This window comes from Pygocentrus nattereri, chromosome 29 (genome assembly GCF_015220715.1).
Source record: "Pygocentrus nattereri isolate fPygNat1 chromosome 29, fPygNat1.pri, whole genome shotgun sequence".
NCBI classification, from domain to species: domain Eukaryota; kingdom Metazoa; phylum Chordata; class Actinopteri; order Characiformes; family Serrasalmidae; genus Pygocentrus; species Pygocentrus nattereri.
This window is the reverse complement of record NC_051239.1, coordinates 5,419,132-5,433,963: the sequence shown is the minus strand read 5'-3', so window position 1 is coordinate 5,433,963 and position 14,832 is coordinate 5,419,132. Positions and strand designations below refer to the sequence as shown.

At 43.8% G+C, this 14,832-nt stretch overlaps 1 protein-coding gene across 2 annotated transcripts; it reads left to right on the top strand.

Moving 5' to 3' along the window:
* The first annotated feature begins 2,377 nt into the window (after nucleotides 1-2,377).
* On the top strand, nucleotides 2,378-11,612 carry si:ch211-158d24.4 (uncharacterized protein LOC560966 homolog). Of its 2 annotated transcripts, none has more exons than XM_017681874.2 (4): nucleotides 2,378-2,785; nucleotides 5,091-5,118; nucleotides 5,312-5,389; nucleotides 9,759-11,612. In XM_017681874.2, the coding sequence occupies exons 1-4, from the start codon at nucleotides 2,558-2,560 to the stop codon at nucleotides 10,208-10,210; spliced, it is 786 nt and encodes a 261-aa protein (XP_017537363.1). In that variant the 5' UTR covers nucleotides 2,378-2,557; the 3' UTR covers nucleotides 10,211-11,612. The 2 variants fall into 2 exon arrangements, with proteins under 2 accessions (XP_017537363.1, XP_017537362.1); XM_017681873.2 differs by having other exon boundaries at nucleotides 2,379-2,785; nucleotides 5,309-5,389.
* The last annotated feature ends 3,220 nt before the right edge of the window (nucleotides 11,613-14,832 follow it).

Sequence of the window (14,832 nt, the reverse complement as noted above, 5' to 3'; positions counted from 1 at the left end):
ACATTTTAACATCGCTTTTATATTTTTCGCTAGTTTTGAACTCGAGTTATAGGACCTTAAAACGGTGCCTCATGTACCTTTTGCATGTACCTCCGCTCACCAACCAATCAGCACTCCGTAGCAGTAATCTTAGCGTTCTGCTGCCTAAACCCGTTTTTTGTAGAAAAACAGAAACATACGGGTGAGTTTTCTTTTCTTTTTTTAGTGAAATACATCCGTCTACTCTCTGAGAATTAAAGGAAAGTTCTGGGCACATGATTATTTTAACTAAATTCACTCCCATTCACTGAGGACTCACTCGTAGACGCCCTCTGCTGTTAAGCCATCCTGTTTTTAATATAATGAGGGAAATAAGAAGTGGGCAGACTCCTCGTAAACCGGCTCTGATTGAGCAGCGTGGTACACACTTTATCACCGCCTCTGTGAAATGGTGTGCTCTTTTATTGTTTCCTGGACAATTGTTCCTACAAGAGATGCAGTAATAGCGGTGGTACTTCCACTGCAACGGCGGCGATCGCAAGGACCAAATACTGCTTTTCCTCACAAACTAAACTGCACAGACAGGGATTAAATAAAAACACCACACAAATGGTTTCTCACCAGGATTTGTATTTTAAGCAGGAATGCATCTGATTTGTGTTTGGCATCGGTGTGTTTGGCAACCAACAGTCAGTTCGTGTTCAGAAATGCCCACAGGTGTTGAGAAATCAGCCAGTGTCTCAATTCAGGGACTGGATCCGTCGAAGGACGCCGTACACGAAGGCGTGTTCTTCGAGGTAAAGGCTGAACCGAAATGAGACGGTCTGCCCTACGGCGGATTTTCCATTTGTGTCACAGCACCGCTGTTTCCGCCCTGACCGTTACGCCCCGAAACTCCACTGCTGTCAAGTTCTTTTAAAGATGGAGCCAGAAACACTGATTTTAGTTGTTTATTTTGTAATTGACTAGAGCTGGAGATGCTTCACCGCCAACTACTGATGAGAATTATTTTTTTTGTTTTTTTGGCTCTGTTGATGCTGCCGGCACACAATGAACATTGGGACGTGTTGGCTGGTGAAGGATGCACCCGTTGGATCCTTCGTTGCCATGGAAAAGGACGCATTTCTCGGCCGCATATGAAGGAGCCTTCCCCAACTGGGACAGCCTAGCTGTGCCGCTGTGCCGCCATCGGCCTCAAATGCAGCCTCCAAAGGATTGCAGGCCCTGAACTGGGATACACTGAGTGACAGTAGCTGCCGGTGTCCAGATGAATCAAAATGTCCTACAGGACCACGTAGTTTTAGGTAGCGCTCTACATAAAACTGTATGCAGAATATTTTGGTCATGTAAATCATCTTCAGCCGAGTCTTTAATGAATTAACATTAAAGACACAATAAAAAGTTTGAGACATAGCTACTGCGCTATAGTAATGATCTGCGTGTGCTCAGTAGGACTAACTTTCACATCACAACCCTCGCTGCTCAAATCCGATCTCTCTGACTCGATGTTTCACCCTCGTTTAGGTCAGTGATTCAAATCTGTCATTAATGTGATGAACCGGCCTGAAATGAGCCTCATGAGCTCGTCCTACTCTGTATCGTCACGTGCCTGAATCGCTGCATCATCAGCACAAACTAACGAGCAGAACGAGCTTCGCTGAGATCATCAACTCTGATCAGCTCTCAGCTTCATTGTTAGAGCCAGACGGAGGAGAAAAAGGTGAGATGAGCTGCTTTTCCACCGTTTACAGGCTTTAACGTCTGTTCGGCGCTGTTGCCATGGTAACGCCGAATGAATTCCGATCTGAGCGATGACCATGAATCAGACACGAATCCCCCGATCTAGGACCACACATGAAAGTGGCTCCGATTTGGGAAACGCTTCACTGTAGGGTGCTGTTCGTTCGGCTGCGCGACACTTTCGTGAGTCATTGCAACTAACACAACCGTTTATAAACGCTTATTACGTTACAGGCGTCATCTGTCCTGAAGGCTGCTTCAGCGCACTTTGATCACAATCGGCAAATCCTTTACAGCGAATGACCATTACTGGAACCAGCATTCATAGCCAGGTAGGGTTCTGCTAGTTGCCATGACAACCTTAAGTAGGCGTCATGTCGCCTTAGGAACAGCACCCTGCAGCGAACAGCTCTGGGCCACATCAGGGCAACAAATCGGATTTTAGCCTGGTAATGTGAACGCAGCCAAACGGCCAGAACGCAGGTGTGAACGCAGGTGTGAACGCAGGGCGAGCCCGCGGCGCTGTAACTATGGCAACTGAACAGCATTTCTTGCAAATGAGGCGCAGCGCGCAGCGTCCAATCAGAAAGGGCCATGCAAATGGCATGTAAATGTGGACGCGTCCCACCCCTCAGGGGCGGCTGGGCGAGGGAGCCGCAGCGGGCGGGCAGGAAGTCTCGGGTATTGGTCAATCAGGTTGTGTGAGCTGAGCGGTGCAGTGAGAGTCGTTCACACTGTCGAAACTTCACGGGCTGGATGTTTGTTTTGGGCGTCAGTGCGTGTGAAAAAAAAAAAAACCCGTGGGTGAATATGATAAACAGCAGGGCTTAAAACGAGGATGGGAGTGTGGCTGTCCCGCATGGCACCGATGGAGCTGAGAAGAGAGGATCCAGTCCGAGCTGAGATCTACAACATGCTGCTGGAGTCCGACGCCTTCGTCCACTCGCACCGCGCGCTCAGGCGCGAGCTGTGCATCACCCGCATGGCCTCCGTCATCCTCGCCCTGCTCTTGTGCAGCAGCTTCTGCCTTCTGTTCTTCATCCAGCTTCACAGGCCGGCGTGCAACGTAAGACCCAGCTGCTTCTTCCAGACCGCATGCATTGCGCTGACCTGCCCACTGGGCATTTACTGGGCATTTACTTAGTTAACATGCATTAATTCGCGTGTCAGCGGTTTGAGGGCATTGCTTCGCTCGGCTTTGAACAGGCTCAGCCAGGTTGGGCTTTAAAGGAGAACTCCACTCACTTTTCACAAATGTACACATAATTCGACCTTTGTGAGACAAGCGAGGTCATCCAGCTTGATTTGATGTGAAACATTTCGTTGGAGAGAAATTTGCCCGCTCAGATTTCTTTACAGTGGTGGTGATAGGAACCAGGTGTCGCTGTGTGTGTGTGTGTGTGTGTGTGTGTGTGTGTGTGTGTGTGTGGTTTTTTTTTTTTTTTTTTTTTTTTTTTTTTAATGCAGTTGCAATAGTCATAGGTTTGAAAGGTTTTTTTGTATTTTTAAAGCCATCTATCATAAATCGGTGCCTCAGGCAACTCCTAACCCTCTTCTCGTAAAGAGCCTTTCAGAGGCGGTAAGTGTGTCCCACATCTGGGTCCTATTACCCTCACTGTGAACAAGTGATTCCAGAACGGATCATTTATCAGATCTGCTCTGAATGACTTCTTTAACATCTTAAAGAGATCATTTTGCAGACATTTTGACAGTTTTGGGTGGAATTCCCTTCAAGTGGGTATGGGGGTATGGAACTGGTTGGTTTGCTGCATGTGTATGCAGTGGTTTACTGTGTGTAAAGGGCTTTGTGGACTTTGTTTGACTGCTGGGTCAGATTAGGATCTGCGACTTCTACCCTTAGCCTTCCCCGAGATCTAGACACCACAACAAACTATAACTTACATGATTTCTACAGAAACCTACAGCAGTGGGATCTCCATAAAAATGCTTCTAGTTATTTATAGCACTCGTGTAATAAACTATAGTGATGATCTGACTGTACGCGGTATCGCTGTCCGAGTCCTACAGACGTTCCTGCAGTGTTGCTGTTGTCCTGTCTCAATAGGGTCAGTTCCATGCAGTGCGAGTTGGCTTTACAGGCCTGTTTGATACAGTACAAAACAATAGGATACAGTACAGTTAAGTTCACTATTGCATGCTGTTTTTACGCAGTACAATAAGACGCAATAAGGCACAACACCATTCAACTTGCTTTATAGTTTCCTCTTACACGGCCACCCTGTAGCTCTAACTCAGTGACGCATTAATGAAATCTCTACCAGTGCTCTACCGCACAGTTATAGACTCCAAGCACTAAAGACAAGAAAGCACATGGCTAATATAAAGCAGACATGCATTGTTGTACCATGAAACGCATTTGGCAGAATGGGAAACATGCGCACTCTGCGCTGACCTGAATACCCTGCCTTTCCGAAACGTGAGGCACGAAGAGTGCTCAGCTTTCCCCTGAAGGCAAACGGCTTAGTTGTGTGTATCTGCGCTCACTCATTCCCGGCTTGTAATCAGTTTTCCAGATGCAGTTTAGGATTGCGCAATCCCACTTTCTCTACATCTTCAAAGCAACAGCTCTTTCCTTCAGTTAAGCGCTGTGCTTGTCCGTAAACGGCTGGATAAACCTTAGTTGCACAATATCCACTGCTTGCTTCAGTTACAGCATGGGCTGCTTTTTAAAACTGCAAGTGCATGACGTATCTTCAGTCAAATTTGCGCTGTGGTCTCTTTAACTCCTCCGGTTTTTCTAAACGTAAATTCACGCTGATGTAAAGTCATTCAGAGTGGCTTTGGCGTGAAGTGCTACGTTCAGAATTGAGTCAGGATTGTTCACAGTGGTGGTGATGGGAACCAGATGTCTGAAAATAATCTCTCAAATCTCCCTCAGAGAAAGCCATCACACAAAAAAGGTCCAGTACCTGAAGCCTGAGACACTGGTTGACTATAGTTTTGAGACAAGACTTTGGCCTGAAATATGTTTTCGTGGTGGAGGGGTGTGTGCAAGGTGTGTTAGGGCATAATCGTCCCAATGAAAACCTATTTTTATTAGGTTTATCACTATTTCACAGTACTAAGTACTTTGCATTAGAAATAAAATGCCATAGTGTTGCAGACGTCACAACTCCTGGTTCCTGTCGCCAGCATCCGTATGTTTCCCGACAGTGAACAATCTCGCAGTAAAACTCATTGAAAGACTGTTCACTTTGGCAGAAACTGAGAAATCAGAGATCCTCTTTAAGCTGGACTAACCTCAGCTTTAAATGGGTCCCTTAAGCATCTACCCATGGAAGCAGGTACAGGGCTTTTGATTCTGCTATGACCACCAGTCACTAATCCAACTCCTGTCTGTTCTTTCACAGGAAAAAGGACAGATCGCCAAGGCAAATGGTAATTCTTGCTTTCTTTTCTACGTGATTAAAGCTTTTACAGAAATTAACCGGGGCGTGAAGGCGAAGTGCTGACGATGCTGTAATTCTAGCATTTGGTAAAATTAAAGTGCTACAACACGCAGGTGAACGATGCTGGTAGCGATGAAAGACTGTATGAGCCTCAACACGCCTTTCTGTCTTTTCTCCAGCAGAACTGCCTTTAAGGGTTGGCGCGCATGTTGCTGCTCGTGAACCCAACCCGGAGAAGCCTCCATCAGCTTCTCTCCACAGTAAGTACACCATCACATCTTATTAAGGAAAACATAGCGCCAAAGCAGGTGATTACAATGCTTGGATGGATCTAGCAGATTGTTATGTGGAAGTAGATGCACGCATGTAAAGACCTGCTTGACTTACTCCAGCTGGTACTTTAATCGTTCAGATAATACATGAAACGCTCAGCTTTCTCATATTTGATGTTCTGGTTAGCGATTGAGCAGCGCAGGGGCTTTAGTACCTTTTTGAAAGCACCAGCCGTTGTTTACATCATGTGAACTCCAATGGAAATGATCTGATATTATTTCGAATCAGAGATGGCAGCTGAATTTGAAACCTCAGTGCAGTAAATGACTAAAACATTGTTACCTAGCCTGAGCGATCGTTGCCGTAATGCGTTTCACCTGCAGATGGCAGCAGCCTTGGCGTCGATGCTGCTTTTCATCGTAGAACAACCTTCAGTCTGATGGACAGAAATGTGCGGCGCTTTGAGGAGAGAGGAAAAACAACTAGGCTAGCATTGAGCTTGGATAGCGAGTATGTTATCTAGTGCAGTATCTGCTTTAGCTGAAGTTGTCAGTGAATCTAGATCACGTTCCTTTAAAACGTACTTAAACTTCAGCTGGACTGGCTCTTAGGCTCGCTACACGCTTGATGATGACGGTGGTTTTTCAAGGGTTCTTTAGGAAGGGCAGTGGATTACTTGGGCTACGTTCACATTACCAGGCGGAAGTGGCACAAATCGGATTTTTTGCTCAAATGTGACTCGGATCTGATGTTCTCAGGACTGTGGTGGATGCAAATCTGATCTTCTCAAATCCGGCCTGAGCCGCTTTCATATGTGGTCCTAGATCGGATACGTATCCGATGTGACGCTTTTTTCCACTGCGCGTGCACCATCATTCAGCGTAACCATGGCAACCACGCCGAAACGACGTTAAAGCCTGTAAATGGTGGAAAAGCAGCTCATCTCACCTTTTTCTCCTCCGTCTGGCTCTAATAACGAAGCTGAGAGCTGATCAGAGTTAATGATCTTCTCAGCGAAGCTCGTTCTGCTCGTTAGTTTGTGCTGATGATGCAGTGATTCAGTCACGTGATGATACTGAGTAGGAGGAGCTCATGAGGTCATTTCAGGATGTGGTTCGTTCACATTAATGCCAGATATGAATCACTGACCTAAATGAGGGTGAAGCATCGAGTCAGAGAGATCGGATTTGAGCAAAAAAATCAGATTTGAGCAACGAGACTTGTAGAACCACATGTTACATATAGATCCCTTTGCATGCTTGAATGGCTTATGGGCCATATAAACTATAGACTAGCCAAACACTTCCAGTTGTTTTTCCTCTTTCCTTTAAATGCTGCATTTATTCTCTATAACGATTCAGCTTTGTTCTTCAGTGAAGGCCTCATTACTGTAACTGCATGTATTCTTGCAGCTAGCGTTAAGATTAAAGTGAAATTCTATACGTCTTGAAACCGATCTTGGACTTGTAAACATCTCTGCTTGGAATATAATCTGATTGCATTAAAATTCATAACACATTTTCCCCCACGAACTTAACATTTCAGAGATGTGAGGTTTTGATACAGTGGGTTACAAATGGTACAGGTTAAGTACAGTTTGTGAGGGACAATAACATAAATGAGGCATTAATATCATAAATCCCCAGGAGTTGACGTCACGTCCTGGTTTCCATTCCTCACTCCACAAAATAACAACACAACTTTACACGGTTTTCCATGTAGTTAGTGAATAATAAGCCTTAGGATGGAAGAATCCAGGAGCAGTATTACAGAAACGTATCTTTAGTCTTAAGTTAAGATCTGACAAGACTGATCAAAGTCGACAATCAACTGTTATGTCTGTTACCGAGCAACTGACAATAAGAGCACAGCTGAAACGCAAACATGTAGTCAAAAAGACTTTAGGTTTGTTTGCTACATAGCTACCGTTACTGATGTAAAAACAGTCAAAACAAGAATAAAGTGCAATAAACTGGAAGTTGAGAATATTGTGAGAGCGCCACCTGCTGAATGTTGTCAGTCCTCAGTTTCAGTTTCCATTTCCCAAACGTTCTAGTCGGCCTGCAGGCTGTGCTAACCTTATTCCTCCTAACAAACAGCCGTGAGTCGTGAGCTGGAGGTTAGGGAACTGGCTCTGTAACCAGTAGGTTGTTGGTTTGATCCCCCTTAGCCGACAGTATGTGACTGAAGTGCCCTAGAGCAAGGCACCTGACCTTGCACCTGACGCTGCAGATAAGGCTGGCCAACCCTCTGGGCATGTGTGCTCACTGCCCTCTAGAAGTTAGGACACCGCTGGGATTGTCCTAAAGTTAAGACAGTATTATATAAACATTCTAACTAGACAAAATTTCCTATTTTCTTTTCTGGAATTATGAAGACATGAACTGTTGTTCTGTAAGAGGTCTTGACCTAAATCCAGTCCTCACTGAGTGAATAAACAGATAAGATTTCAAGCTGTTTCTGTAAAACGGCCCCTGGGATTAAACATGACATCCTCAGTAGAAGTTGAAACCGGTAGGCACGTGGTGTGAGATTGAGTCATCGCAGAGCTGAGCTGAATGGGTTAGTGTGAAGTGACGCTTTTCAGGATGCAATCAAATCACTGTTCCTCACACAGCCATGCTGATGCAATAGTCTTGCTACCCAGAGAAACATGAAAGGAACTTGCGGTTGATTATTAACAGCACGTCAACACCGAACCACAAAGCTCAAGGCCTGATTTTTGCTTGCATGGCATAAGTGTTTATGTTCAGCGTACATGCTGCACTGTGCTGACGTCACACTCAAAGCCTGAGGGGATGAACTTCACGCTAACTATAACAGCACCCGATGCTGAGATGGTGTGATATATTTTGAAAACATTAGTGTTGAATTTTATTAGTACAGTTGTGACCATGCTGGGTGACCAGCTAAACCAGCACCAGACCAGCATATCGCCACTGTCGGAACAAAACCTCATATCTCCGAAACGGGAACTTTACAGGAGAAGGAAAGAACTTCCTTTACTTTTAATGGAAGTCAATGGAACCAGAGTTTTTTCCAAGTCATTTTGAGTCATTTCTTGAAGTCCATTCATCATGAAATTTACACACAATGTAAAGGATGACAGGTATCTTCAAATTATGTCAAAAGCAGAAAAACAAAAATGGAGATACAAGGTTTTGTCCCAACAACAGCGATATATTGTTTTTCAGCAGTGATGTGTTATAAGGTGCTGTTCAGAACCTGCAGTGATGCCCTCAGTGTAGCGCCAGCTTGTAATTGTATTTAAGACCTCATTTTACAGTGATACCAAGCTAGCTGGCGGTTTAGCACTTGGTATTCAGCTAAAGCTGCAGCTAAATGTACTATCGCTGTATTAAACCATTGCAGACACAAACTCTCTGTGAAGCTCTCATTTATTCCAGCTGTGCCTCGCCCAGAAAGTCTGCCTTGAAGTGAATTCGGTTCAGAGTGAACGTAATCTTTATATGAAGCCAAATTAGCTGGCCAGCTCACTGCTGCTAAACTGTGCTTTGCCCAGAGACCAGCTTATAGCAGCGCTCGGCATGTTAAGTAGCATTTTTAGACAGCAGCACTTTGGTGAGGGGGAAAAAAGCACTTTCTTAAATTCACGTAAGAAATCCAGGTGACCAGGTGGGTGATTTCCACCAGTAGAACCGCATCTGTGATGCCAGGCTGACCGGCCTGGCCAGAGGAACCACCATGGTTACCACATTGTAGTGATAATAGTTAAAGGGTCATATCCTACATTTTTGGGGTTTTTATTTTCCCCCTTCAAACTGTAGTAATATTAATAATAATAATAATACTACACACTGTAGTAGTAATAATAATAGTTAAAGGGCTTATTTTGTTTTTTAAATTTTAATAATAATAATAATACACACTATAGTAATAATGATGATATCCTACATTTTGGGATTTTTTATTTTCACCCTCACACTGTAGTAATAATAATAGTAATAGTTAAAGGGCTCATATTCTATTTTTTTTTTAATTCACTCTGAGGTCCACTTACAATATGTGTGTGTTTCATGGACCAAAATTGGTCACAGTTCCTTCTAACACGATCATTTTCCAGCAGAATTAAACAGGTTGAGCTTATAAGACTGGTATATGTTAATGACCTTTGATTCTGATTGGCTGCCAGGCTGAAAGAGTCCTTGTAACATTCGCAAGCAGCCAAACTGCTGTTCTCTGCTTTTTGTGACATGACCACAACTGTGTTGCAACTCAGTTTCGTTATGTGGACTGGCGCGTGACTAAGAGATTGTATAGGCTCTTTGAAATAACATCCATCACTTTTGTGCCAGCAATTTGTACTCATGGCGACTCTCTTTCTTCCTTTCACAGTTCTCTGCCCGGTCATGTCACCTGACTCATTAAAGACAGGATACAACAGTGAAGGATACATTAAATGGGCGATAAAACCCGAGCCTTTTGGCTTCTCCTTGGGCACAAATAACGAGTCTTTGGTCATTCCTCAAGATGGAACGTACAGGATCTCTGTGCAGGTCACCTACAGGGGCAGAGAGGATGTTTCGTGCGAAGAGCAGATCGTACTGGTCAACGAGCTTCAACGCTCCACCCAGGCATACGATGTGGCCATAACCGCTCTGGAACTCTATGAAACCATCTATTGCAGCAGCTTCACCTGGAGAAAGTCCATGTACTCCGAGGGAGTCTTATATTTGGGAAAGGGGGACATGCTCAAGTTGCACTCCAACAACCGGAGCCTCTTAGACTGTGGTGGGAATGTGGGGCTCAAAACGTTCCTCACGGTCCACTATGAGCTCACAGGTTAGGGCTGCCGGATTTGTTTATAGAGCACTTAAGCGACCTTTTCTGTCTGTAGTGGTGTACTCATGCACTTTTTTACTGCACCTTTTTTAGTATGACTATTGACATAATGCCATTGGTTTGGCGTGAATACTCTCCTAAGAGCGAGTGTTGGCAGAGACAGACAGGCTTCCTATAGGAGTGAAGTGGGTGTCCGCTCGTAGCTTTGTTAGCTGCCCTCATTGTAGCCTGTTGGAATTTTCTGTAAATTACTTCTTAATTGTATTGGAAAGCGCAGATTCTAAACGTTCAATAGCCACCACGTTTATGTTTGTAAATAGCAGAGGAGATATTTTATTATGATTTGGATTTGGGAAGTTGTTTTTGCGTGTACAGTCTACAGCCATGTTTTTTTTTTTTGTCTTTTAATGATATTAAAACAGAAAAATGTCAAATGTGTAGACTTATACCTGTTGTATAACTTTCTAGGCAGTGGGTCAGCGACATGTAGGATATTGCAATACCCTAATTTTCACAGTCTTTACTTTTTCAGACATCTGATCAGTTGGAACACAGAAAAAAAATACTACCAAAAACTTGGAATCCAGTTGTTTTAATTCCTATTTGGCATCCTTTGTTGCGCCAAATTCAGTTAAGTGGGACTAATTGTGGCCTCTTTGTATTAAACCATGCAGTGGATCTGTGTTCTAACTACAAGTACTGATGATATTCACAATGTTCACAAAAATGAATTTTACTGTAATGTGACAATTTATCACGATATCAATATATACTGACATATTGCCCAGCCCTACTGGGAAATCAAATATGCCATTATGTACTTACAGGTGAGCAGCACAGCACTGCTGGTGGGCATGTTGGGATAAACTAAGGCTACATCTGGGCAGAAGCCTCAGAGCAGTTCAGCCTTAATAACATGAACCACACTGTCATATCTTGAGGCGTGAGTCCTGGGTAAAGAAATGGGCCAAGCCCAAAAGGGAAAAACATTAAGCTTTTAATGGTCTTAACAACAAATTGTTAAACACATAGATGCAGTAAGTTAGCATGAGAGAGATTTTCCCTTTGACGTCTTTACATGTGGAAGTTTTGTCGAGGAAATTGCAGACAGACTTTTACAGAAAGAGAAGTCAATATTTTGCACTGACGACTTCAAACAGCTGAAAAACGCTGCCGAGTTAGTTAGTGTTTAATACGAGACTCTCTATAGGGTTTAAATCTGGATTCTCACCGAGTCAAACCCATCAGTAGAAGCCTGTATATTTTGGGGCCTGGCCCACTTTCTTTGCCCAGGAGTGTATTATGCTGTTCACACTGTTGTATACACATTCAGTTCACATATGCTATATATTTTTGTAAGTAAAAAGTTCTTATTAAAAAAAGCTATTAAAGATTTTAAATATTCAACAGCATAATTTGCTTTCTTGGACACAAGGACAAAACCGCCGCTGTCGGAAGAACACCTTGTATCTCTATTTTTGCCGTTTTTCAGTTTTTTTCATAATTTGAAAATGCCTGCTGCCCTTTACATCGTCTTTAAATTTCATGATGAATGGGCCAAAAGAAACGGCCCAAAGTGACTTGGGAAAACGTCTGGTTCCATTGACTTACATTAAAAGTAAAGTAGGTTTTTTCTCTCTCCTGTAAAGTTCCCATTTTGGAGATATGAGGTTTTATTCCTACAACGGCAAAATGAATATATGCAGAATTCTCATAATAACTCATAATAATATGCCTTAATTAGCCTTGTGAATGATGTGTTCAGCTTGGCTTAGGAGAGGGAAGTTGTCAAGTTCTTTCTTTGGTGGTCTTTTTTGTCATTCTGCAGTATAATTTGTATAGAATTTGCAAAAATGGCCCTATGATGCAACATGCATACACAGGACTACATGCAGCAGACATGTCAAAGATGGGGATCATCTGAGCCAAAGTGCTGTGGAGATCAGCGTTTACTCTCATCTAACCTTCTGAATTCAGTTCACGAGGCCTTGCCAATGGGCTGAATCAGCTGTGTTTACTGAGGCGGTGTCCTGAAGTCTGCAGCGCTTTGGTCCGCCAGGACTGGAGCCTGATACATGTGATATACACGTGTAGACATGAGTGCAGAATATACAATAAACATACAGATCAATAAATACACAAGACAAAACAAATGAACAAAGCAATACATAACAAGTACACATGACAGGACAGCAAAACCGTACACACTGATCGGGATCCGATACCAGCACCCAAAGGTTAGGATTTAAAGTGGTACGTAATATAAAGTGCAGGTGTACAATGGTGGTCAGAGTTGGGGGGGGTGGTAAAATGTCATGCCTTTGAAATGGTTAGCGATGCCAATGGTTGTGGCAAAGGCCTCCTCTCAATAGAAGTGTCAAACTACTGATAACTGCTTGGAAGTGGGAAGACGTTTGGTCTACTCACATTTGAGCTATATTAGGAATCAATGCGATGGACCCCGCAACCCTGAGGGACAAGCGGCTTAGAAATTGTGTATGCGATGAATTTGTTTCATATGCGGTATAGAAACTTGGCAAAATCACGACAAACCAACCAGTTTAGTCCAGCCACAAAGTACATAATCTCCACACAATCCTACTAAAATCCAAACTGGGAAAGCATCCAGTCTGGCAACACTGAGAACAGAACTTGGCCCAGTTTCCCGAAAACGATGTAGCGTTGCGTTACATGGCCAGCGTTCGCTGGCAGGCCCAAAGTTTTATGACACACTTATATAACCTAAGAACACCTCCACCAGTTTGCACTGAAGTAACTGTAGTTACTGAATCATTGGCTTTAGTGTGTAATAAGCCTGGGAATAAATGAGCTGCCCTGTGATGGACTGGCGACCTGTCCAGGGTGTATCCTGCTTTCCGCCCGAAGACTGCTGGGATAGGCTCCAGCACCCCCCCGCGACCCTGACGGAGAAGCGGATTAGAAAATGGATGGATGGATGGATGGATGGATGGATAAATGAGCTATACGACAAGATGCTTTTGGGATTGTTGCAGGCGCTATAGATGCTACCAGGTAGCCTGCACTGAAGGTTTGGCGAATCTAGTCAATTGCTTTTATGTCATTCCATGAATTGAATCCCATAATATGAGATTTTTATTTAATATTTTATAATATTACAATTATAATATTTATAATATTATTTTATAATGCAGGGACAACTCAGTGCTAAGGGTGTGAAAGGATGTGTAGCGGTCAAGACGTTGTTAAAGAAAGCAGACATGCGATTATGGGATGGTGAGAGACTGAACTTTGGAGGTGTGTTTGCAGACTTATTAAAGACTCCCCTATGGACCCTCACACTACAGTAACACTGACGTGGTGGTGGTGTGTTAGTGTGTGTTGCGCTGGTCTGAGTGGATCAGATGCAGCAGTGCTGCTGGAGTTTTTAACTAGAGGATGAGCAACACAAACTGTGCAGCAGCAGATGAGCTGTCGTTCCTCTGGAGGAGGGACAAGGTAGGAGTGTCTGATAGAGTGGACAGTGAGTGGACGCAGAGTTTAAAAACTCCAGCAGCACTGCTGTGTCTGAGCACACTAACACACCACCACCATGTCAGTGTTATTGCAGTGCTGAGGGGGCTAGCAAAGTATCAGAGAAGCACATAGACTACAGTCTCCATTTTTTTAAATCAATACTAACACCTTTTGTTATATAAGGTAAATTACTGTGTCTGTGTAACTCAATCACTGCTTCGGCAATATAAGGGCTCTACATGTAAAACTTAGGCCGAAGCCGTAAAGATCTAACGCCGTCATTTTATGTTTCTAGGCTCTGTTATATAAAAACAATGGTATTGTTGTCGTAGCTTACACTGCACTGAAGTAAATGCCCTTAGGATGTGGCTTTAGTGTGCTTCACTAAGAGGTGTACTTAAAAACTGAATCATCAGAAAATGAGCACATACTGACTGCACACATGGTTACTCAAGAGCGGAAACCAGCCGCATCTGGACGAGGCTTTCAAGTTCGGGAGGCGTTTTTCCGGAGGTCGCGTTTGTGGTCAGTTTCAATCATGTCTCGCTTTCTCAAACAGCGGCGATGACGTCTAGCAGCTCGATCTGAAAGACACACTGCTTAGGTTGAAAGTGGGGAAAAAGAGGAACTTGCTTGAGGCTTACAAAGTTGCGTCAGGCCCGAGTTGTTTGAAAGAGAACCGAATAGCAAAGCGTGTACAATGCTGTGAAAAAGTATTCGCCCCCTCCCCGTATCTTCTGTGCACATTTGTCACACAAGAATGTTTCAGACCAACAAACTACTTTCAGTAGTTTAGACAAAGATGAGCCGAGTAACCACGGGACGCTGTATTTAAACCCTACGTGAAAAAGTAATTGCCCCCTTAGCCACCACACACACACACACACACACACACACACATCTTCTTATCCTTCTGGGTCGCGGGGGGAGCGGGAGCCTATGCCAGCAGTCACTGGGTGGAAGGCAGGATGCACCCTGGACAGGCCTCTTAGCTACTAATTCGGCCAATTAACCTGATTCAATTGACGTTGGGTTCAGTGTCACCAGCCACACTCAGACATGATAGACATAGATCTGGTAAACCTAAACGTGCCGTAAAATAGAACCTTTCCATGTTCTAAATAGATTCAAA

Excerpts from the sequence above, each read along its gene's own strand:
- si:ch211-158d24.4 (XM_017681873.2), top strand. The coding sequence starts at position 2,558 with ATGGGAGTGTGGCTGTCCCGCATGGCACCGATGGAGCTGAGAAGAGAG. Across the intron at positions 2,786-5,090 it reads TTCACAGGCCGGCGTGCAAC|GAAAAAGGACAGATCGCCAA; the intron begins GTAAGACCCAGC and ends GTTCTTTCACAG. Across the intron at positions 5,390-9,758 it reads TCCATCAGCTTCTCTCCACA|TTCTCTGCCCGGTCATGTCA; the intron begins GTAAGTACACCA and ends TTCCTTTCACAG.